At 40.7% G+C, this 25,605-nt stretch overlaps 1 protein-coding gene across 4 annotated transcripts in view; it reads right to left on the bottom strand.

The window, feature by feature from the left end:
• Positions 1-339: 339 nt before the first annotated feature.
• ADAMTS9 (ADAM metallopeptidase with thrombospondin type 1 motif 9) overlaps positions 340-25,605 on the bottom strand; it is a 197,033-nt gene continuing 171,767 nt past the window's right edge. For 3 of the 4 annotated variants that reach the window (XM_072598760.1, XM_072598762.1, XM_072598763.1), the window contains 7 exons: positions 24,453-24,547; positions 23,962-24,056; positions 23,734-23,867; positions 21,676-21,767; positions 16,388-16,492; positions 9,363-9,457; positions 6,629-8,147 (listed from right to left, as the gene is read on the bottom strand). In XM_072598760.1, coding sequence (XP_072454861.1) covers positions 9,368-9,457; positions 16,388-16,492; positions 21,676-21,767; positions 23,734-23,867; positions 23,962-24,056; positions 24,453-24,547 — 611 coding nt within the window. In that variant the 3' untranslated portion in view covers positions 6,629-8,147; positions 9,363-9,367. Of the gene's footprint in view, positions 429-6,628; positions 8,148-9,362; positions 9,458-16,387; positions 16,493-21,675; positions 21,768-23,733; positions 23,868-23,961; positions 24,057-24,452; positions 24,548-25,605 lie in introns of those variants that run through there. The other variant, XM_072598761.1, reaches the window with a different exon arrangement.

The raw sequence follows: 25,605 nt of genomic DNA, 5'->3' as shown, positions 1-25,605 counted from the left end.
CCACAAGCTGACAGTTAGTTTGTCCTCCTCTGTTTGTCCTCTCCAGGACCCTGTTCTGTGATTAGATCTGGGAAAGACAATCTTCCTTATACACTAAAGCTGGGGTGTGAATACAAAGTCTTCTGATTTTCAGACTCTAGCTCCCTAATTAGCATAGTAGACAATTTTAATTGAATAAAACGTTCATAGGATCATAGATTTGGAACTGGAAGGAGTCTTAGAGGTCATTGAAATGAACCCTCTCATTTTAATAGAGGAGGAAACAGGAGTTACACAGGTGTCCAAGATGGGGAAACAGAATGGTGTAGTCACTAGGCCAAGTGACTCAGGGGAGTAAATGGGAGACTTGGGATTCTACACCAGGTTTTCTGACTCCAAATCAAGTACTCCTTCGGCACTCAGGTGCTTAAGCAGTGCTTCTCATCTGCCTTAGATAAGGAAAAAGAAAATAGAAACAAAAACATTAAATGAGTTGCCTAAATCCACTAAGACCAGAACTCAGGTTCCCTGACCCCCCAGTTCAGTATTGTCCCTACTGCTTGTGGTAGATATCCCATGTTATAGAGAAGCAGAGAACTGAAAGGGAGCTCTGTCTGCCCAGATTCTGTATTTGCCCCATTTGTATACAGAGAGAAGTTTCTGCATATCTCCAAAACACTGGGGAAAGCCTGCATCCTAGGTGAATGAAAACTGGAGCTGAGATCTCCCTGGAAGCCCAGAGAGCAGGAGAGGAAAAGACAGAGAGAATGATTTATTGTAGGGGCAGATTCTAGCAAGAAAGTGCTAGAAAGTCAAGAAAGAGCCTTTTTTTGGAAATAGTGTCTAACTTACAAAGAGTTCGCACCAACTCCTTCCCTACATGATTCGATGGCTACTACTTACCACTCAGAATACTCTTCCCCATATTAAGCCATGTTAAAAATTATGTTATAAATCATGTTATGAACAAGAAGCTACCAGGGGTGGGGAACCTGTGTCCTCAACGCTACATGTGGCCCTCTAGGTCCTCAAGTATGGCTCTTTGACTGAATCCAAACTTCACGGAACAATCCCTTTAATAAAAGGATTAGTTCTGTAAAACTTGGACTCAGTCAAAGGTTATACCCAAGGACCTAGAAGGCCTCATGTGGCCTCAAGGCTGCAGGCTCCCCACCCCTGCATCAATCAGCATAAGACAGTTGAAATAATAGACACTCTGGAGTCCGAGGACCTACCTTTAGCTCTAATTCTAGATATCCATAGTAGAGTGAAAATATATTCATCTGTCTCCTATTACAGATATTTTAATAGACTCTATCATGTTTTTACAATAACCTAGCACAATAAGTGGTATAAGGCATATGATCTTCATATTTAGTGTATACTAATATCTGTACAACTCATCTTTCTGAGTTCAAACCTGGCCTCGGGGACTAGCACAGTGACCCCAGCAAGTCACTTAACCCCGTTTGCCTCAGTTTTCTCATCTGTAAAATGAGCTGGAGAAGGAAATGGTAAACCACTTCAGTATCTCTGCCAAGAAAACCCCAAGTGGGTTCACAAAGAGTTGGATGTGACTGAAAAACAACTGAACACAACAGTATTTTATGGATTGTTTTCTCTCATAATTCCTGGAGGGGAAGGACTGCTTTGTTTTTGTGCTTGTGTCCCTATCACGTTCATCCTTCGCTTTCGAAGAGGACCAGCACATCAGGGAAATGATGACATGACTTGCACTTGACTTTGTTTGGAGTGAGGGAGGGCTGTGCAGGTCACCAGCCTCACTTCTCCTCCAGAGCTTTCTGGATTCAGTGACCAGATGTTCATCAGGATGACTGGAGATGGCCCAGGATGCAATGGAAGACCTTGGCCTTTTAGGCTAAGGTCTTTTCAGGTACTCACTTAAGGTGAGGTAATGTCCATTCAGTGAATAGGCCCTTTAAAAAAGTAGTCAGGGGGATGGCCCCTTTAAATAGAAAATCAATCAATCAATCAATCAATTATGTTGGGAGGTGCAGGAACCTCTGTTAATCAACCAATCAATGCACATTTATCAAGTGCCTACTGTGTGCTAGATCACAGCCTTGTTGTGGCATAGGGGCTTGTGTAGCTCAATGACACCATGAGCTATGCTGTACCAGGGTTACACAAGATGGACAGGTCATGGAGAGTTCTGACAAAAGGTGATCCACTGGAGAAGGAAATGGCAAGTCATTCCAACATCTTTGCCAGGAAAACCCCATGGATTGTACTACAATGCTAAAAGATATGAGACTGGAAGATGATTCCCTGTATGGTCCATGGGGTCACAAAGAATTAAGTGACACTTACCAGGCATGTGCTGAGTGCTGAGGATACAAAAAGAGACAAAAGATCCTGCTCTCAAGGAATTTGCAATCCAGTGGGGGAGACCAAAAATAGATATGTACAAACTAGCTATATACAGGAGAAGTAGGAAGTAATTAATAGAAGGCAGGCACTGGATATAAAAGGAGTTGGGGAAGGCTTCTTATAGAAAGTGGGATTCTAGATGGGACTTAAACGAATCAGAAGTCAGTAGTTAGAGAAGAGAGGGAGAGCATTCCAAGCATGAGGGGTAGACAGAGATGGTGCCAAGAGCCAAGAGTGTCTCGGTGGAACAGGAAGGAGGTCAATGTCAATGGATTGACAAGCATATCTTGGGGAGTAAGGGGTAAGAAGACTGAAAAGGAAGGAGGAAGCCAGATTATGGAGGACTTTGATCATACAGAACATTTTGTATTTGCTTCTAGAGACAATAGTGAGCCATCAGAGGTTTTTGGGTAGGACGGTGCCATGGTTAGACCTATACTTTAGGAAAATCACTTTAGCGATTGAACGAATGGTGGATTGGAGGAAGGCAGATCCACCAGCAGGCTATTGCAGAGTCCAGGCAGCAGGTGATGAGCTTCACATTTAATAAATTCTTGTTGATGAACAGATCCAAAAAACATATAAACAGAAGAGGAACTGGGTTATTAATGTAGCAAGAAGGAGGGATGTAGATGGATTCACAACTTGATGCTGAATTAGTACTGACGAAATGTCAAGAGATTATAAAGAGGCCTCTAGCGCATTGGGAGATAGCATGATTTGGGATCAAAGTGAGTGGGAGAGTTACCTTACGTACCAGTGGAGGAAATGCCTATCTGTGAGAAGATGGATGCCCGCAAGCAAGTGGCAAAGTGTCAGTTTTCACAATGTAGTAGTTCTCCATTCACGCTCATACAGATGGGCTGCGTTTTAGCAGGCTGCAAGATGCTTAATCCACAATCAGAGACTTAGTTGGCATTTGTTGTCCTGTGCTGACCAGGGCAGGAAAGGGAACTCCCAATTTTTAGAAAGATTTTCACCAAAACTTTAAATAATAGTTTCATATGAATTTGAGTTGGAAGGAGGGTCTTAGTGATCATTCTAAGGAGAAATTCAATTTACCTTTTTCCTTCTCCATTCATTTTGCTTCATCAAAGTTATGCTGTGCACTACATACTGTATAGAGAGTTTGTTTAGGTACCATTGGAAATTAAAGGAAAGGCTGGCCCCTTCAGAGGAGAGGTCCAGGTCGGTCATCCTTCGCTGTCCTCCTGGAAGATCCTTCTGCCCCTGTGGCCCCCTTATTCTATCAGTGAGTTCCTCCCAGGACCCTTATTTTGAAGGCCCCAGGCAAGCCATCCTTCACTCCCCACTCTATCTGGCCACTGACTCTCTGGACTCCACCACTAAGCCTCTGCTTGGTTGCTCTGCCCCACCCCACCCCCATTCCATTTCACTTCCTTTTATGTATTGTCTGCCTTAAATAAAATGTAAGTTGCTTGAGGGCAGGATCTGTTTTTATTTTTTGCTTCCTTTTGTACTCCTAGAACTCAGAAAAGTGCCTAGCTCACCATGAGCATTCAATAAATACTTGTTAAGAAGTGACCAGCGTCAGTGAAGCGAGAATATTGTGCGAAGACTCATCATATCGACTGATTTTGAGAGAATACTTTTTCCTGGTGACATTCTTCCTATTTTATCTATTTGTTCAACAGAGAAAAGGGTAATTGCAGTACATAAGGACACAAATGTGGGCACTGGATTAATACTTTCACTGGTATAGGCAAGTCCCAGGTGAGGAAAGTCCCTCTAGCAATGCAGGTTGGCCATTCTCTGAAGCTTGTAGTCTTAGAGAATTGAGTTAAGTGCAGAGGGACTGTGTCTTCCCCAGGGTCATACAGCCAGTGCATGTAGATGTGGAGAGAAGGACCTCGACCTTCCTGGGTTTGAGGCTGCCATACGGGGATGCCCTGTCACCAGAAGCATGCAGAGGCTAATAAATAATGCATATTATAAACATTTCTTTGTCATAAGTGAGTCAGAGCATCCTAAGCATTACTTGAGGGATGAGGTTCTTTTCCTAAGGCAGAAAGAGCATTTTTCTCCCTCTCTTGCCTTCCCTTCCCTCCCCCGCAATAGAACAGCTTAAAATAGAATGAGGACATCTTATTTTATTCAAGAAGTGTGTGCCTGGAAGCTTGTGTTCCAAATGAATTCGGGCAGATCTGATTTTTTAAATGAAGTAGAAAGGGTGCCAAGCACATCTTAGACATTCAGTATTTGCTGGTTGACTGAAAGAGCGAGACATTCATTCCTTTTGTAGAGTGATAAAGACATAAAAATCATAGATTTAGAGCTGGGAGGGAGCTTAGAGATCTAATCCTCTTCATTTTATAGATAAGAAAACTGAGGCACAGGAGGCTGTGACTTGTCTAGGGTCACTTAGGGTTTGAGGTAGGATTTCAACCTAGGTCTTCCTACATTCTCTTACCTCATAAGTTTTGTCCATCCATCCATAAATATACATATGTGTGTATGTATATGTATGTACATATGTGTGCATACATACACATATGCATATATATATACACACATAATAGTATTCACAAAATGGGGGCACATGTACAAATGAACATTTTAATGTATTAGAAGAGGCAGTGAGTCATAGAGAGATGAGTGCCATCCTGGAAGACCAGAAAGAAGCACAGACAAATGGGACAGCTTTGAAAACTACAAACTGAACTTATTATACACTTAACAAAAGAAAAAAAAAACAAGTTGTACAAAATAGAGATATTTAATTTCATGTACAATCCTGTTTTTCTATTTTATTTGGTATATTGAAAAGTTCATTTTAGCTGGCATTTGTGAAATGAGAGAGAGAGAGGGAGAGAGAGAGAGAGAGAGAGAGAGAGAGAGAGAGACAAGAGATCAGAAACAAAGAGAAAGAGCAGAACTTGGAGACCCAAATTCAAATCCCACCTCTGATATTTACTAGCTGTGTGTGTGACCCTGGGCAAGTCACTGAAATTCTGGGCCCCAGTTTCCTCAGCAGTAAAACAAAGATTATACTATCTGTAGTTATCTCCCCCACTTCATTGTTGTGAGGCTGAGATGAGACACTGTGCTTTGCACATTTAAAATATTATCTAAAGTCAATTTTGATTGGTTATTTTTATATTAAATGTAGTTTATCCAGAGAGCATTTCTTTATAGTGTAAAACAATCCTGACAAGGAAGAAAAATGGAAGTTTGAGGAGGATTGTGAGAGAATTCACCAAATACTTAGAATTTTTACAAAATGTGTAGGGAAGACATAAGTGAGCGTGGGCAACAGAGGAAGAATATGATGGTGTAGCACATTATAATAAGAAATGTGAGGGATTTTATTAAATCTCAGAAAGGGATGATGTGGATGAGGAAAGTGGTCACCAAAAAGGTATCTTTTAAAGCAGCACTGGGGAGAAAACAGCATCAAAGAAAGGAGGTGAATGTTGGTCAGGGTGAAAGGTATGATGGGAATTGTAATGATCTTGTACTTCCTCGATGCTCCCATGTGTACAGGGCAGAACAGGGCACTTGAGGCCATCTAGTTTAATTTCTTCAATTTAGTGCTGATGAAACTGGGAGTCCCAAAGATAGAGATCTGTAGTGCCAAGAGATGAGATTTGAACCCAGGCTCTCTAACTCCAGTACCAGTTTTCTTTCTCCTGTCCCAATGTTATCTCCTCCTGAGCGAATAAAATCAACTTGAGAACAGGGATTATTTTGCTTTTGCATTCTCAGCACAATGCTTGGCACATAGTAGTTGTCTTATAAATGTTTGTTGGTTAACAGCTTTTTTTTTTAACAGGACTGCTAAACTGGACAGGGGAATACCAAAAATACCATTTACCTAGCTTTTGGCAAAGCATTTCACAAAGTATCTGCCTCAGGCTTCTATTGTGACTCATGGAAAGTCAACCAGGATGGTTTTGGTGTTTGTTTTCTAGGAAACTCCCCTTCAATTTATCACAAACATTTGTAGGGTAGTACTGCTTCCAGTGGTCAACAATTTCCTATACTTATGCACAAATCTTAATTCTGAGACCAATTTCTCTTGCCATATAAATCCAGCCCTAGTGTCCGGAAGAAACATCTACTGGAATTAGGTGTCCAAAAGGAAGACCAGGGGAAAGGCCTGATGACTTCTCTCCCCTGGGAATTAGAAGAGCAGATAATGTGGTTCATAAAATCTGTAACCCATCCCAAAGGAGGGATATGAAAAACGACTGGAAACATTTCCTCACCGACACAAATAAGAGTCTAGCAAACATACGGGTTGCAAATGGTTGGATGTGGTCACTGTATTTATTCATAATAGGTTTTAATAATGCCTTAATAATGGAAAATAACACATACATACATGGAGTACAATTTTCCCTGAAGTTCTGCTTGGGCTTGGAGGAAACTGTCCAACTTTTCCTAATCTCTTTGGTCCTCGGAATCGGGGAAAGAAATCTCAACCCAAGGGTCCTATACATGAAGGCCTTGGTGATAATGTCTTCCTTCTGGTCAGACTGAAAATACAGAAGGACAAACACCAAGTCTTTGGCACATCCATATCCAGGAGAAGTCTTGTACAGTTCGTTAATGAAAAGTGGTGATCTTGGACTCCACAGCCTCTTTCTGCTAATAAACTCTGACCCCTCAGAGCATCCATGGAAACTGGATTGTCTCCAGTGACCCAGGAACCCAAAGATCAGGATATGGGCAAGGATATAAATAAAAATAGACACTATACAATATACATGACCCACATCACTGGTTCTGTTCTCTAGCATGCCACCCTTCACCAGGCACTGATCTCACACTGGTCAGTGGGATAACTCTGGTAATTAGCTCATATTGTGGGGTTCTGTTGGCAAAACCATCTGACCACATTTGTTTTCCTAGCATTCTGTAATGTGGCAGCTCCATCAACCTCCATTTTCATTTGCAGGGAAATCAAGGCACCATGTGCAGAAGCAAAGTAGTGAGTGATTCATGACAGAAAAAGGACGGATTCTACTCACTTAACAAAAAAAAATGTAGACATTCACAATAGGATAAACAATTGATCATTTGATGTTATTGAAATGAATTTTTTGTCCATCCCAAGTTTTCCTTCCATTCCTCCATTTTTAGGTCTATGTTCTTTATTCTAATCCTAAACATCATTGAAAAACATACGTTAGCACCAACACAGTTGCTTTTCATAGAGAGCACGTGAAATTGAACATGGAACTGACGTAATTAAAAGCCTGTATATTCTGCAATACCAGCTTGTTACTTACTGCTTTAAGTACGAACTGCTATTTTTCTAGAAACCATTCCATTAAAATGCCAAAAAAAAAACCAAAAAAAAAAGTGATCATGTAGCACCTTAAGAGGGGTGTGGTTTTGCTTTTTTAAAAAAATTACAATAAAAAAGTATCAATACAAACAATGTACAGATTGAAAATAAACCATAATGTACCGTGATAACAATAGAGAAGCACTTTGTCACAGAACTACATATGACGTAGAGTACGTAAAATGCAGTAGTTTGACTGCAAAGGACGAAATGAGAACAAAAGCAGCCGCAAGAGAAACATTTTACGTACAAAAATATTAAATCACAATAAATAATTTTAAACATAAATATTAAACTTTACATCATTAGGATATTCCACATATATATATATGTTTATGTACACACACACACTCTCACACACGTAAGTCTTCATGCACACACACACACACAAAACCAAATTTAAGGTGGAGGTATTGCATTATGATCCTTCATCCATCCCATAATGGTTTCCTTTTTAGAGCACCTGTAAGGAAAAAAAATAGCAACAGATATTCTTTATATTATATGCAAATGTTCTGCAAACTTTGAAGTCCCTAATGATGACGATGATGAGAATGGGTGCTGGTATTTATATATCACTTTAAGGTATGAAAAGCACTTTAAAATATGATCTCCTTTGATCCTTACAACTATCCAGGGAGGTGGGTGCTGTTATTATTGTCACTTTACGGATGAGGCAACTGAGGCAAACAAAGGTTACTGTTAAATGAATGTGTGTGTGTGTGTGTGTGTGGTTGTATAACGTACATCAGGCTGCATGCCATTCAAGGGAGGGGAGAAGGGAGGCAGGGAGGGAGAGAATTTAGAACTCAAAACTTTGTTAAAAATTATTTTAACATGTAATTGGCGAAGTGTATATGTGTTTAAAATAGATAGATAATACTCTGCACTAGTAATATTCTCATTACCTTCTTTTTGGTGTTTTTTTCCATCATTTTGTTCAAGTCCAACTCTTTGTTACCCTTTTTGGGGTTTTCTTGGTAAAGAGATTGGAGTGATTTGCCATTTTTCTCCAGCTCATGTTACAGATGAGGAAACCAAGGGAGGGTCACATAGTAAATTTTTGAGGCCACATCTGAACTCAGGTCTTCTTGACTCCAGGTCCAGTACCCTAACCATAGTGCCATCTAGCTACCCCCATTATCCTCTTAATTAACTGTCAAATATGCAACTCTCCCTACTTTTAAAACCTGCCTACTTTTGGGAGGAGCTGCGGTTATTCAGCACCTAGGGGAGTGGAACGTGATCTTAGAAGCAATGTGGTCCAAGATGTTTTTGAATATCACTAGCAAGTGTTCATTCAGTTCCCGCTTGAGCCTCTCCCTCCAGTGACAGTCCCCTCCAATTCTGGAGGGCTCTCATTGTTAAGACATTTACAGATAGCAACCACTTCTATCTTCTGTGCCAAGGAAGACTAGCCTATTCCCTCTTGCCCATCTGCCAGTCCCCCCTCTGGAAGATTTCTACATGCTCAGTAGCCCCATTTTTTTCCGTGGGATGGTTTCCAGTTTTCTCATGCCCCAGAGGAGAGTTTGATCTTCCTCTCTAGGGGACAAATGGCTGAGGCAGTAAAGGAAGGACATGGATAGGTCCTGCCAAAGGTACTTGCCTCAAATTGTTCCCAATCCCCCACCCCCTTCACCCCTGATCCTGAAAGCCAGACCCAATAACAACCTACCATGGTCAGAGTACTCGCACCTCTAGGCCAGTTCCAGAGGATGGTGTGCATTTCCCACAGTATCCACCACATTTCCCTGTGACTTTGGTGCCATCCTGAAAGGAGATGCATCATGTTAGGTGACCACTATGGTAGAATAGTGTTCGCTCATGTGCAGGGATGGATATGTCCAGAGACCATCCCTGCTTCATTTTTTAAAAAAGGACAGAGCTTCCTGGAAGAAACCTGCTAAACAGAGAAATCAAACACCCATTTTATCAACAACTCTAGTAGGCCAGAAGCCTGTCTACAATCAAACAAAAAGTAAAAAAGAGTCATTTTGTTAATCAATCAATGAAACTAAATGATGAAATGGGCTCCCCACTTCCTGATGGTGATGGACCCAGAGGGCAGATTAAGACATAGACATATATGTTTTATCAGGAATTGTGGTTGTCATTGGATTGATGAGAGTTCCTAAATCTTTCAAAGTTGATTATCTTTACAATATTGCCATCATTGTATAAATTTTCTGGTTCTCCTTGTTTCACTTTGCATCAGTTCAGATTAGTCTTTATACAGTCTTCTCAGGTTTCTTTGAGACCATTCTCTTGATCATTTCTTACAGCACAACAGCATTCCATCCCATTTATATACCACAACTTGTCTAGTCATTCCCCAATTCATGTTTCCAATTCTTTGTCATTGCAAAAGGAAACCCTATAATATTTAGATCCATGTAGATCTCTTTCTTCTTTCTTTGAGGATGATAGGGTTAAAGCTACAGACCTCAGAGGCTACTAAGTCCAACTCCTTCACTTTGTAGGTGAAGAAACAGAGGCACAGAGAGGAGAGATGACTTGCTAAAGATCACACAGCTGGTAAGTGTTTGAGGTAGGATGTCAACACAGATTTTCTTAATGCCAAGTCTAGTACTCTACGCACTACCCCATACTGCCTCTAGCTTCTCTTTTGAGGCATATTCCCTTAGGCTTTCTATTTTTTTGATGGAAATGTTCCATTTTTCTGTTCTTTCTACCCCCCATGACAGTGATGCTCTTATAAACTTAGAAAAGGGGGGAGGAGTTGAAAGTAATCAGAAATGGGATTTTCCTTGCACACTGGTATCACTCTTCCTTTTCCTAGTCCTCATATCCAAACGGACTTCACTTTTCCTGTTCATTCCTGCCTGTCAAAAATAGAAGGTCTAGAAGAGACAGACAGCCCTGTTTCAGGGGAAACCTGGGTTTTCTAATAAGTTAGGGGAATGCAAATGGTCATTTCTGTGAAGAAAGGGATGATTTTAGAGAAACTTGGGGAAAACTTTCTATGAACAGATGCAAGGTGAAGTGAGAAGAACTAGGAGAACAACTTACACAATAAAAACAACCCTTGAAAAACAAATAGCTTTGAAAGACCCAAGAACTCTGATGAATGCAATGGCTGGCCATGAGTTCAGAAGAAGATGCAGCATGCCAACTACCTTCTTTTAAGGTGATGGACTCAGGGTACAGAATGAAACAAATCTTTTTGCACATGGCCAAGGTGAGAATTTATTTTAATAAATTATGAATATTTATTTTTTCCCATGAGATTTATAATAGATTTTATTTAAAATTTTAACATTCATTAAAAAAAAATTAGAGTTTCACATTCTCTCTTTCCCTCCAACCTCTTCCCCACCCATTGAGAAGGATAGTCATTATACATGCGAAGTCAAGGAAAACATTTCCATATTAACTATGTTGCAAAAAAAAACTGCAAGAAAAATTAAGTGAAACAAGTCTGCTTCATTCTGCACTGAGTTAATCAGTTTTCTCTCTCTGGAGATGGCATTTTTTATCATGCATCCTTAGAAATTGTCATGGATCATTGTACTGATCAGAATAGCTAAGTCTTTTACACTTGAACATTATTACAACATTGCTGTTACTGTATACAGTGTTCTCCTGGTTCTGCTCACCTCACTTCATATTAGTTCCTACAGGTATTTCCAGGTTTTTCTGAAACTGTCCTCCTTATCATTTCTTACAGCACAATAATGTTCCATCACAATCATATATCACAGCTTGTTCAACCATTCCTCAATTGATGGGCATCCCCTCAGCTTCCAATTCTTTGCCACCACAAAAAAAGCTGCTATAAATATTTTTTCACATATAGGTAATTTTCTTTTTACTTTGATTTTCTGGGGATATAGACCTAGTAGCTGTCTTGCTGGATCAAACAGTACACATGGTTTTATAGCCCATTGGTATCAATGCATATTTGTTACAAGAATATTCTTTTCCTTTCTTTCTTTTTTTAATTGGGAAAAAAAGAGAAAAAAATACAAGTAACTGTAAATTAAAAAAAAAGTTCAAGAATTTTAAAGATCATTTTTGAACCATTACAGAAGAAACCACAGCAGCTCAGAGTTGGACAAGACTTTGGAGGAGGTCTAGATGAATTCAAACCGAAATTAAAAATCTCCTTTGCAACATGGCCAACAAATGGTCTTCCAGTCTTTGTTTGAAGGCCTCCAATGACAGGGAACCAATACCTCCCAAGGCAACTCAGGCCATTTTTTGAGAGCTATAATTATTAGCATTTTAGCCCTTAAAGTAAGCCTCAATCTCCTTCCTCAGGCATAGAAAGAATGCCATTCTCTGGAATGGGGATGCTTGTGTGTATGTGATTCAATTCCCACCTTCTCCAAGGCGCTTTCCCTGTCTACTACACTTTAATCAGTCAGTAACCCCTGCCACTTAGCACTTAATTATATATCTATAATCACAGAATTGCAATAATTACACCTGATTCTAGAGGTCTGTGGTGGCACACGGGCTGCCATTAGTTCAAAGTCTGGTTCTAGTTCTGCTAAGTCATACTCCACCACCCTCTCCACACCAATTCACAGTGTGTGTTTTTTTTATCCATTAGATTATTGTGGATTTACCTATATTTGTATATGTTGTGTCTCCCAATAGAATATAAGTTCCTTGATGGCAGGTATTTTTACATCCTCCAGTATCTAATCTGTTGTCTCTGCTCTAAATACACTTAAATTTTCATCTACGTCAAAGTCATTTGGATTTATCTGTTTTCATGAAGTTCAGTTAAGCCTTACTAATTTTGGATCCTATGAATTTCGAATTCGGACAAAAAGACTGATTTCAAGTTTATCTTAGTACTAATTATGGAAGGAAAAAAGACTCTCTAAGCAAATGGATAAGATAAATGAGATTAGAGGAAGATCTGTAGGAAAAATGGGGTTTTCTAACACTGGGTCATATTCTATCCCTTGTGCTTCATCATCTGTTTTCAGAAGTTGAAGAGCAGAAGGTTGTCTGTTTACCTGTCCAGAAAGAAGAGAAAATTCGGCATCAAATGAGTACGAAGTAATCTACTATTTGATAAACCCAAAGATCTCTGTTATTCAGGCAAAAACTCACTATTTGACAAAAATGTTTGGGAAAACTGGAAAGCAGTTAGGCAAAAACTAGGTATTGATCAACATTTCACACCATATACCCAGATGAGCTCCAAATGGGTACATGACTTAGACATATAGGCTAACATCACTAAAAAAAAAAACACTGGATGAGCAAAGAAGAAATGATCTGGGAGATTATGGATGGGAATAAGATATAAAAAGAATCACAGAAGGTAAAATAGACACTTTTTGGTTACATAAAATTAAAAAAAGTTTTTGCACAAACAAAACCAATGCAGCTAAAATTAAGAGAGGAGCAGGTAAATGGGTAAAAAAAAATCACATAGCAAGTTCTTTTGATAAAATTCTCATTTCTAAGATATATAGGGAACTGATTCGGATTTATAAGAACAAGAACTACTCCTCAATTGAGAAATGATCAAAGGATTTGAGAAAAAAATTTCAAAATAAGAAATCCAAGCAGCCAATAACCTTATTTATAAAAAAACCCCTCTAAATCACTAATAATTAGAGAAAAGCAAATTAAAACAACTCTGACAACATCCCACAAAGTTGGCCCCCCCCCATGACAAATGTTGGAGGGGCTTTGGAAAAACAAGTATATCTCGATTCTAACCCTATATGCAATGTGGACGGAGCCATGAATGGGTTCAGCCTTTCTGGAAAGCAATACAGAGTATACCTTTTGACTAAATGATGCCATTATTAAGTGTGTACTCCAAAGAGATCATAGAAATAGAAAAGGACTCAAATGTACAAACATATTTATAACAGCTCTTTTCATGGTGTCAACAAATTAAAAATTCCCTCTATTGAGGAATGGTTTAACAAGTTGTGGCATATGAATGTTCTGGAATCCTACTATTGTGCTGTAAAAAAAAAAATACGATGGGGATAGTTTCAGATAAACCTGGGAAGACTCGGATGAACTGATACAGAGTGAAGACAGTAGATTCAGAAGAAGAACTTTTACAATAACAACAATATTGTAAAGATACAACAATGTTGGTGAAGTTGTTGACCATGAACAACTCATGATGAAACATACTCCCCACCTCCTGATAAAGAAGTGAGAGACTCAGAGGCAAACTGAGACACATTAAATATTGGACGTGGCCAATGGGGAAAATCATTTTGCATATGTTTGTAACAGGTGTTTTGTTTGCTTTCTTTATCAATAGAGAGGGAGGGTGAAAAGAAAGTATTTTCATTTCTAAAAAAAAATTCCAATTTAAAAAATGAGAACCTTCAAATAAGAGTTCTTATCCCTCCAACTAGTTCTGTTTAACTATATACACTGGAAAAAACCACATTAAAGAATGCCCATTGTCCAGACTATGACATGCAGTAAGGTGGACAACCCATAGAACTCGGCCACTGGTACCTATATCCTGACCAGATATAGCAAAGGAACAAAAAATCGGGCCCAGAATGGAGGAAGAGGAGAGCAGGTTGGTGCATATTTTGGAAACTGTACGGTGTTTTTAAATGGCCCCAAGCTGCTTAATGAAACAAAAATCCACATTTGTAATATCAATATCCTTTTGGGAGGTAGTTGGTATGTTGGAGTTGGAGTATGGAAAACCAGAATTTGAATCTTGTCTCATATGTGTGACCTAGGTCACTTAAATTTTCTCAATCTTCATCTGGAATATGGAATTAATAATAGCACTTACTTTACAAGGTTGTTGTGAGAATCAAATGAGATATTAAATGCTATATAAATGTTATTATCATCATCATTATTCTGGTGTTGTTCTGTGGCTGAGTCCCAGTTTCTTAAAAGTTCAAGTCAAAGGTCACCCAAAGGACAATGCAATGGTACATCATGGTCATATGTGGGTTTCTTGTTTCCTCCCTCTCACTCATCGCACATATCCAATCAGTTGCCAAGTCTTGCATTTCTACCTTTACTAGATCTCTCTTCTATGACCCCAGTCTTTCCCTCAGCAACTCATCCTCTATATAATGCTAACGTAACTTCCCTCAAGCACAGATCTGGCCGTGTCACTCTCTTACTCAACAAATTGCTGTGGCTCCCTATGGCATCTAGAATAAAGTATAAACTCTTCTGCTTGGTTTTGACAGCCGTTTTACAATCTGATCTCATTTTAACTTTCCAGTCTCATCATATGTTATACCCCAACATGTACTGGATGATCCACCCAAACTCCAATCTTTACACATGGTACTTCATTCCCCATCACTGTAGGGGATATGGTCATGACTAAAATTTCTTTTCCTTTCTCACTCCAAGTTTTGGTTCCTGCTGCAGTCCTCTCTATCTCTTGCAAACATTGAAAAGCAGAAAAGGCATTATTCATGACAGTATCCAACTAAAAGACTGGTCTGAAAAAAAACACGGCGCAAGATAATTCTATGACTGTCAACTGCCCTGAAAAGATATGATACAGTAATAATAAGAGCTAACATTCTCACAGTACTTGAAGATTTGCAAAGTATTTTAAATATGTTAGTTCATTTTTTACTCTCATAACAAGCTGATATTATTCCCATTTTACCGATAAGAAAACTGAGGTAGAGAGTTACGTAACTTCCCCAGAGTCACAGAGCTAGTATGTGGCTAACAGAAGATTTGAGCTTGCATCTTCCTAACTCCAAGTCTTGCATTCTAACCACTAATGCAACCTGAATCCCCACAAGTTGGGAGATCTAATGGAAAGACTATTGGTTTGGAGGATCTGAGTTCAAATCCCACCTGTCATTTACTCTCTGTGTGATCTTGGGCAAGTAACTGAAACTCTCTGGTTCTTGGTATTTTTATCTTTAAAATGAGGGTTTGTACCAGATGATCTCTGTGATCCTTTTCAGCTCTAAATCTAAGATTCTATAATGTTATGGCCCAATAGATAGGGTGATAGAATTAAGAGTCTGGAAGACCTGGGTGGGTTCAAAGGCCACCTCCAATTCCATTTAGTCACTTTCAGTCTCAGTTTTCTTACCTGTAAGATGGTCATTAAAAACAGCCACAGTACTGACCTCACAGGGTGATTGTGAGGTTCCAGAGAGAGAATCAAGACAAGAAAAATCATTTACTAAATGCCTCTTACATGCCAAGTGTTATGGGAGAGACTGGAGTAAGGCGCTTTGCACACTTGAAAGCATCCGTTATTATGTTTCAGCATCCCTGGAAAGCCTCACCTGTCAGCATCCAGGCCCCAAGCAGGCTGACAACCCATTTTTGTGCCTGTTTTCATCATTACTCTATTTTACCAATGTTCACAAGGGCAGAACTCCATCCTGCTAATTACCGGCATGTCTGGGTTGTGGACTATTTCCTGCTTTTAGCTTCATGGTTAAGCGGCTCCCCTAATTACCCAAGGTTGTTCACATCTCATTGAAGAATTTACCACAGGAGAAGCTTGATTAGGGGATGGGGGGCCACCAGTCAGGGCTTTGCACTTGATTTAATTATCAAATTCTCTTTTCAGCCTTCTGCAAAATGGTTTGAAAGGTGGTGCAGGAGGGAGAAAACCACATTATGCTATCAGAGTGATGGCGTAGTTATGGAGGTGTGTGTGTGTGTGTGTCTGTGTGTCTGTGTGTGCATGCATGTATGGGATGGAGGCTGGGGGAGGGAGTTGCTTACCGGTGACTTTTTAATTTCAGAGACAGCATAGTTCCCTTGTGAGACCCATCTGGATGCATCTGTTAATGACAGGCCAGTTCCATAAAGATTGATGCTAAAGCGTCCCTGAAACAGATGGTCAAAGAAAATTCTCAGTTCAGCCTGACTTCCCGGGCTACACAGAAGGAGATGCAGCTGGATGAAGCAGGGACCATAGGGGTGTAGACACAGGTCATTCAATCCATCCCACTCATTTTGCAAATGAGGAAACTGAATCTCATAGATTTGCCCTGGGGTACACAGGACTTTGCCTGACTTCAGGGCCAATGCCCTCTTCACTGAGCCAAAACTCCCCATCTTGAGGATAAGGAAACTGAGTCCCAGAGAGGTTGAGCAACTGAACCAAGGTCACACAGGTAATAAGTGAGAGAGGTTGGATTTGAATCCAAGACCTTCACAGATGAAGAAACTGAGTATACTTCCCCTGTACTATGCTGCATTTGCTGTATGAGGACTTGGATACCTTCAGAAATTACAACATTAAATGGCCACTATAATCATGCTAATAGGATCTTGTGGCCAAAAGTTTCCATTTTTTGTGCAACATCTGAATGAAATGTACCAGGCTATGCTTTCTAAAGGCAGCCTTGAGGAAGATGTGTTTTCTTGCAGATGACCAGCAGAGGTCACCCTTGGCCCACCCGTAACAGGCTTAATGCCCAAAGGAAATTGGTACTCTGTTATGGAAAGAGGCTCTGCCCTATTGACTTCAAGACCCCTTGGAATGTGCCACAGCTCTCAGTCCCGATCTCCTAGGAGAAGCTTGGAGTTGAGCAAGACCTTAGAGGTCAAAGGCTGACCTCTTTGCTTCACAGATGAGAAAACTGAAGTCTACACATAGGTCATAAGGCAGAGCTGAGCTTTGAACCCCGGTTGTCTGATTTCAGCAGCCTCCCCCGCCACTCCCACCAGGGTCTCTGTATTTTCTAAGCCAAATGACATTCCTTTTTTACATCTTCTATGACCCATTAGTAAATTCTTAGGATCATAGACTGGGCAAGCCTTAGAGATAATTCAATTCTGTCTCATTTTATAGAATGAGGAAACTGAGTCAGAGTGGCCAATTGATTTGCCAAAAGTCACAGGTACCACTTGCTAAAGGACACTATGGTCCCTTAGGGGTTTCAAAAGACTTTGCTACATTTTCTTGTGTGATTCTCACTCTGGGGGTGGGGGGGAGTGCTACTTTTATTTCCATTTTAGAGATACGGAAAGTATGGCTGGGAGATATTAAATGACCTGGTTAGGACACGTTGGAGGAACGATCTGACCTTAGAGTCTTCCCGACTCCAGGTTCAGTGTGCCAAGCTGCCACAGCATTACGGCCTGACGTGCCACCCAAGGCGCTGGCATCATTGTTGAAACTAACTTGTACCAAGAAGAACATAAGCTCCCTGAGGACAAGGCTTGTGTCATTTTTGTCTTGGGATCCATAGGATCTAATCCTATGGATTAATTTTACATAGAGAAGGCACTTAATTGGTAAATTAAGAAAATGTTGGTAATTACTAAAAAAAAGTCTGAACTATTAATAATGCAAAATCTAGTATTTTATATGTGTATGTACAAATGTATATGTATATACATATATCCCTACATATGTGTATCTCCTTTTATACAACCATATATCCTTATATATGATTTTAAAAGGCAATATGGTATATAGATATACATATCTAGATTTATCTATCATCTATCTATCCTTCTTTCTTTTAAAATAGTTTCATCTAGGCACATTTTATCTTGCTAGGATGTCAGTGACTACCCTGACTACTGGAATCAATTCCCTTTCTCCTCCTCTCTTCCATGGCACACACCAGGGCTCTCGGCACATAGTAGGTGCTAAACCAAGACTTTCTGATTCGGGGTTTGAAATCTCATCTGTCCCACAAAGCATTCTTGATCTGAAGCCTAGGGGTTCTTCACTCTACCTCTCCTAGCATGCTGATAGCTCTCCATGACCTGAAGGAACTGGGAACTTCCTTCTAAAAGCCAATGACCTAGATGGAGCTCAGGTCACTGTGACCTTCAGTAGCCCTGCTGCCCCACGGTGGGATGACCTCTCCACACTGGCAGACTGGTGACCACACTTTATAAACCCTGGGGGGCCATTTGGCAGATAGACTCTTGAGCAGGGAGAAAGGGCAATGACCCTCTTAAAGAAGGTGAGGAAAAAGCTTAGGTGCAAGTAAGCTTGGACTCATTTTATGTGATACATTTTAATTCATCTCAGTCTTGAGGCAGGATGGAGTAGTGGAGAGGGCCCTGGAGTCAGGAGAGCTGGCTTCATATTCTGACTGGATTTTGTCATCACTGTAGAGCTGGAAGGAGTCATCTAGTCTAGTGGGGGTCAAACTCCAAGAGAAACAGGGGCCACTAATCCATACAGAAGGATCCCTGGGGGTCACACAGTGACTGAGTTTTAAAATGTAACATTATCTATGTTTTATTATATTTTTATTTCTTTTTTTTCTTGGGGGTAGAGGCTATTTCATTTTTATATTTATGTTTTCCTAAAAAGACACAATGCCTGGCATACAGTAGGTAATAAAATTATTGAACTGGATGAATCAATAGTCCCCCAAAATGGCAGCCAACAAAGCTAGTGGCATTTGGGAGTCTGTTAAAAGATACTCAGAGACTGTATTTTTATTTCTACTTGCTACGTATTTCCCAATTATATTTTCATCTGGCTCAGGTTGTACTTTGGAGGGTTTTGGGTTGTGGGTTTGACCTCTCTGACCCAGTCCAGCTTTCTTGTTTCACAGATGAGGAAACAGAATCCCCTTAGGTACCTTGATGGTTCCAGGCCAGATGAGGACTAGAACAGGAGTTGTTCACCTTTTGTGGGTCATAGATGCATGAGTAATCTGGGGAAGCCTATGGACCCTTCTCAGAATTGTTTTTAAATGTATAAAGCATATGTGATTTACAAAAGAAACTGATTACACTGAAATTCAGTTAAAATATATATATTAAAGAAGCAAATTCACCAACTCCAGGTTAAGATCTCCTGGACTCAAAAGGTCCTTTCCATATCTAAATCTATGAGTCTATGAACCCTTTCTGGGCCTCAGTTCTCTCATTTGTAAAATGAGGAAAGTGGGCCAGACGAACTCTATGATCCCCTTGTGGACCTCAGTTCCTCCATCTGTAAAATGACTTCATACTCTCTAAGGTCTGACCTCGCTCTGAGAATCTGGTACCCTGTCTGTTTTTGGAGACCTCATCTACAGGGCATCTGTTTTCCAAATGTTTGTGTCAGCCACTGGTATTTTGCTGAGGTCTTTAAATGGCCAGGGCAGCTGAAAGTGGGTCACACATCAGGAACATAGAGCAGAAGGCAATATGGACAGACCAGGCCTGGGCCAGGGATGGCTCTTTAAAATGAGGTCACATCTGCTACCAACCGTATCCAAAGGGAGAGCTCCATCAGATGACTCTGGCCTGGCTGCACAAGCAGAAAGGGTTCCTTTAGGAATTCCATCTTAAAAGAACCCAGATGGCATCATGCCCCCAGTGCCATACACTAATGGCAAACTTAAATTCTCCAACATCAGGATTCCACTTATGCCCACTGCCACACGACTGTTAAAACATTAAAGACCATTCCCAAGAGCAATCGCCAGCTTTAGTTCTCTGTCCAGTACAGTGGAAAGAAAGCTATTGGTGCCAGGGGGTCTGATCTGATTCCTGCCCTCTACTACCTATAGTACCTTGGGCAAGTCACTTATTCTAGTTAGGACTCAGTTTCCTCATATATAAAATGAGAAAACTGGGTCAGATGTCCTCTGAGGTCCTCTTCAATTCTAAATCTAGGCACCTTTTACCTGCAAATTCATTTGAAAAGTTTCTATCTTTCATTTTCAAAAACTACAGATTAAAGTTTTTAAGAAGCCTTTCTTGGACTCTCCCACTTCTAGCACCTTTCCAGGGAGATGAATTTCCCTCTCATCTCCATATATTTTCTTTGTACCTAATTATGTATGTGTTGTCCCTCTCCTCTACTAGGACAACGACTGTTTTTGCTTACTCAGTATGGTCAGCATTTAACATAACCAGGCATACAGTGAGTATACCACCTAGCTGCCCTGTTATTATTAAACAAGTTATTATTAGCTATTATTATTATTAAATGAGATAACATGTACCGTGCTTAAATGGTAGCTACTATGGTCATCCCATGGAAGCAAAGAGAAAAAAAAAACATTAAGAATGCCTGATAGAGAGGCAAGGAGCCCGAACCTATTAGAAGCTTAAGTGTTCAAAACACCTCCCAGACATTAAAGTCATCCAATGCTCAGAAGGACTGGCCCTTTGGAAGTTTCCCACTTAGCAGTTCCTGGCTTCTTTGTGAGAAGCCCAAAGTCCCCGTGAAGTCACTTTTTTTTTCTTTTTCTCCCCAAAGCTCCCATTTCATCCCCTTGGGTCTTTAGTAACACTTGATTAAAGCTGGACTGAGAAATCATGTAGCTAAAAGGGGAAGACTTTGGGTGTCTTAGGTAGGAGGGATTCCTTTGGCTTGTAGGGAGTCTACTCTGTGAAGGCCTAAGATGTTAGAATCATGTTCTAGCTCTAACCCCTATTTCTTTTCAAGACCAGAGGCCTCATGAGAGACACCAACAAAAGACACTTTAACAATAACTTTGTGGAGACTCCATCTGGTCATCTGCATTTGAGGACCCTCATTCATGTCCAGACTGGGCTGAACTCTTGACTCTATGGATAGTCCATGTTCCAGAACCTCTCAAAAGACCGATGGTTGGTTTTACAGCCCTCATCATCTTTTAACTGTATATTTTAAAATGAAATAAAAGAAAAACATGAATGCACAAAACCAAACCAAAAACAAATCTTCCAAGAAACAAGGAAATTTTTAACTCTTTAAAGAGTAAAGAGAGGGTTTTAATTGAGCTACTTTGTAGGGGGATCATAAAGTAATGTTGAAGAGGGGCCTTCCCTGGGAATTTTAGATTTTGTTGGATGAGATGGCTGAGTCATACCCCTTGGGTTTCACAGACACAGACACCCCCAACCCTCACCCCCGAACACAGAGTTCCAAGTCTCTTGAATCAGATGGCCAAAGAGTGATCACCTTGGTGCACCAACTCTACAGATGGCTCTGGCTGCCAGAGAGCACAGGTAAGTTGGGTAGCTTAGGGTGGCTTTTGGACTACAGGGTTATGGAGTCTCGATCCTGTCATTCATTTTAAACATTGGCAATCAGGGCTATAGGGGCTTAGGCATACCTGTGGGCACTTTGCAGCACTGTAGCAATCTCCAGCTGTAGCAAAAGGAACAGGACGCCCATCATGTGTCCGTGCAAACTGCAAGTCTGTGGCTATGGAGGAGTCAACGGCAGGACAGGGAAAGAGTTGAGTTGGAAGACGAAAAGAGGTGAGAAGGGAAAGGGATTGGCAGGAGATTGGATAAGAGAAGACACAGGGGAGAGAACAAAAGACCAAGGGAAAGAAATGGGAGAAAAAGAAATAGTTCAGCATGTTATTAGCCGACGAGCTCATCCAGATGTGTGGTTACTTGGCCAAGCCAGTGAACTCCTAGCACGGATTTTTTTTTTATCTCAATGTATAAACCAAAACATTGTTTTAAAATCACTGTGGAATTGATTCTTACATCAAAAAATTTGTCAAAATACCCAGTCTAAACAGAAGATAATTGGATGCCCCAGGAATCTCAGAACAGTAAGAAAGCTGCTATATAAGAGAATTAGGGCAAAGGGAAAAACAGCAGCTCTGAAAATGATTTCCAGCTACTTCAGAGATTTTTGTTCTCCTAAGTTTTATGCAACTTATGGGCTATTACTGCCAAAACACAGGGCAATTAGACTGCATCTTGAAATTGTTAATAGCAACTTAGAAAGTTTTCATCCAGTTAGCAAAACAAGACAACTCAGAACTGGCTGATGCACTAGGACTCCGCACTAAGTCTCTAAGTTTGGCTTTGAACCTTAGCATGGCAGACCAAGAAAAGTCACCCTGAGACAATCCAGGGGCACAGCTCCACTTGGGCCAGCCTCAGGACCCAGGGCACAGTCTTTTCATCTCTCTACCTGATCACTGCCATGGGTCACCAGAAGAGAGAGTGAAGCAGCTTTAGATGCCCAACACCAATGGAAAACCTTGTCATGCTTCAAAAAGAAAGAACATCTGTACAGATGGGGAACATGGAGGCATGGTTTCTCTATAGGCACAATAGTCAGTTCCTCCATCCTTTCCTTGCTTTCTCTTCCTCTTTTCCTTTCTCTTTCTTTTCCTTCCTTCCTCTTTCTCCCCTTCCCTATCTCTCTCTCTCTTCCTTCCATTCTTTTCCTTCCTTTCTCTTCTTTCCTTTATCTCCCAATCTTTTCCTTCTCTGTCTCTGTCTCTCTTTCTACCAGCTCCTTGGAGTCAAGAACAGTCTGGATGATGCCAATTTTTTTAAATCTTGGGGGCAAATCAAGTTCAATCTACCTCAAGGGCAAAGTAATCCAATATACTGTATCAGATATAATGAGGAAAAATTAATTATTCATGATTCTATTTTTCCTCTATTTATTGCAACATGTTTAGGCCTTTTTGCTGCCCTCAGCTGTTCCTTTGATTAATGTCCCTGGATGTTTGAAAAACTAACCATAGACAGTGCCAGTCAGAGTTAAATCAGATCATGGGCTAGCTCAATGAGGAACATAATTCTATTTCCGTTTTTGTAAAGTGACAAATGGGCAAACACAGAAAGATCTGTGAATTGGCAGTGTAAGGAACTCCCTAGGAGGGAAATACTCTTCACTGATGCAGAAAGCAACCCTGTAGGACTGTACTTTAATTCACTACATATTTATTAACTACGTACTCAGTCACTACGTGTCAGACACTGTGCTGGGCAACAGGGGCAGAAGGACAAAAACGAAACAGACCTGTCTCGTAAGGAGCTTACATCCTATAGGGCAGAAATGACATGCACAGAGTTTTCTTCAGTCATTTTCAGTTGTGTCTGACTCTTTGTGATCCCATTTGGGGATTTCTTGGCAAAGACACTGGAGTAGTTTGCCATTTCCTTCTCCAGCTCATTTTACAGATGAGGAAACTGAGGCAATTAAGTGATTTACCCTGGGTGACACAGTCAGTAAAGTGTCAGAAGAACCTGAACCAGTTCCTTCCCCACTCCAAGGACATTACACTGCACTGTCTTGATGCCCGTATAAGGTGAGCATTTTGTCTGCTCCCCACACCCCATGGTCCTCCCCCTGGCCCCCACCCCATGGTCCTCCCCCTGGCCCCCACTCCATGCTGTTCCCCATGGTAACTTACTTATTATTTGCATAGTGGCCAGATCTAGCCTGACTTTTCGGAAGGAGGAAAACCCGGCTGCTGTGTAATCTTTGCGGCAGTGGCAATCTTCTCTCCTGCTTCCATTATAAGGGCATTCGGTGGGGTTGTGCAGCCTAAACCCAAAGAGATTTCTTTCCATTAATGGGGGAGAACATTTCTGTAGAGGCTACACAGAAAATGAAAGGCTGCAGTCCATGGCTCTCTCACCTGTGCCCATAAACCTCTGAGAAGTTCTCGGAGTCACTGCTGACAAGTGTGATGTACTCTTTGGGCTTGTCAGACTGCATCCCGGCACAGAAGACCTGGAAGACAGACAAAATGGCAGCTCCTTGAAGGCAAGCCTTGTATGACTTGCTTGGATTTACGTGCTTGAAATTTAGCAAGGTGCCTGACATATGGCAAACAGTGTGCTTCTCTCTCTGTTCCTGTCTCTTCCTCTCCCTCCCTCCTTCCACCTCTCTCTTTCTTTATCTCTCTCTCCCCTCCCTACTCCTTCTCTTTCCCTTTCTCTTATTCTTTCACTGTTTTTCTCTTTTCATCCTCTCTTTCCTTCCATCTCTCTTTCTCCCTCCCTCCCCCCACATCCCTGAAACAGTCACAATTGGGGGGAGTACCTCTCCCCAAAATCAAAAGCAGAAAATAAACAATTAGGAGAAATGAAAGAAGGTGAAATATTTCATCAATAGCCTTAAATTCACCTTGAGAATCCTTCCTGTGATTGTGAGATAATACTCCCCATCTTCAATGACACCTTTCAGACTTTTCATCTCTTTGCAGTTTCTGGGCAACTCACCTGGGGAGGGAAATACATGCTATAATCCTCATAGATCACTTTGCACGTAGTAAACCTGTAATAAATGCTTTTGTCATTCATTCATTCATTCATTCATTCATTCATTCATTCATTCATTCATTCATTCATCTAGAGTTGAAAGGGACCTCAGAGTCACCTAATCCAACCCCCTCATTTTGCAGATGAAGAAAGACCCAAGAATGCAAAGTGATCTGCCCAAGGTCAATGAGGTAAAAAGCAGAAGAGCCAGATTTGCTCTGGCTGTATGACTCCAAGCTTAGTGTTCCTTCCACTGAGCCATTGATAAAGCTCTATTTAACACAATTTGACAAATATTTATTGTGCAATGTGCTATATGAGGGGTAGGGAAAGACACAACAATAATGTTATAAACATTTTGCAGGGGGGGACAGATTGTCTACACCAACCTGCTCATTTCACAGAGGAAGAAACCAAGGTCATAGAGATACTTAGGGACAGGAGTGAAATTTGAACCCAGGTCCTCTGATTCCAAAGCCAGAATTCTTTCCATTGTATCATGATGCTGGGTCCCTGACCTCAAGAAGCTTAGCATCTAACAGAATAGACAAGCAATATATGTACACCAAGAATTCTTCTCCAAGGTCGATTTTTCCACATTCAACATAATTTATGCTACATTTTCCCATTCCATCTGAAAGTAAAAAACAATGCCAGCTAGTAGCATGGAAGGATCTAATCATAAACTTTCTAGATGTTCCTGTCTCATTGAAAGTTTAACTATTTAGTTAAATGCAGTAAACAATTATTAATCACTTACTACATACAAGACCCAATCCTAGGGGATTGGGGAATAGGGAGTCAAAAATAAAACTGTCACAGGTTCACTGAATACTTTTCTCAGGAGTTACCATGTTCAGTAGAGTGCCTGGCACACAGTAGGCATTTAATAAATGCTTGTTCCCTTCCTCTTCCATCTGTCCTGTGGCAGGCAGAGCTTCAGAGAAGAAATGCCCACATTGGATGCCACTGGAAAAATCCATTAAGTAGATCAAAGATGTCATAGCACCCTTGGTTAA

Source organism: Notamacropus eugenii, chromosome 3, assembly GCF_028372415.1.
Source record: "Notamacropus eugenii isolate mMacEug1 chromosome 3, mMacEug1.pri_v2, whole genome shotgun sequence".
Classification (NCBI taxonomy): domain Eukaryota; kingdom Metazoa; phylum Chordata; class Mammalia; order Diprotodontia; family Macropodidae; genus Notamacropus; species Notamacropus eugenii.
This window is presented reverse-complemented; position numbering and strand designations above follow the sequence as displayed.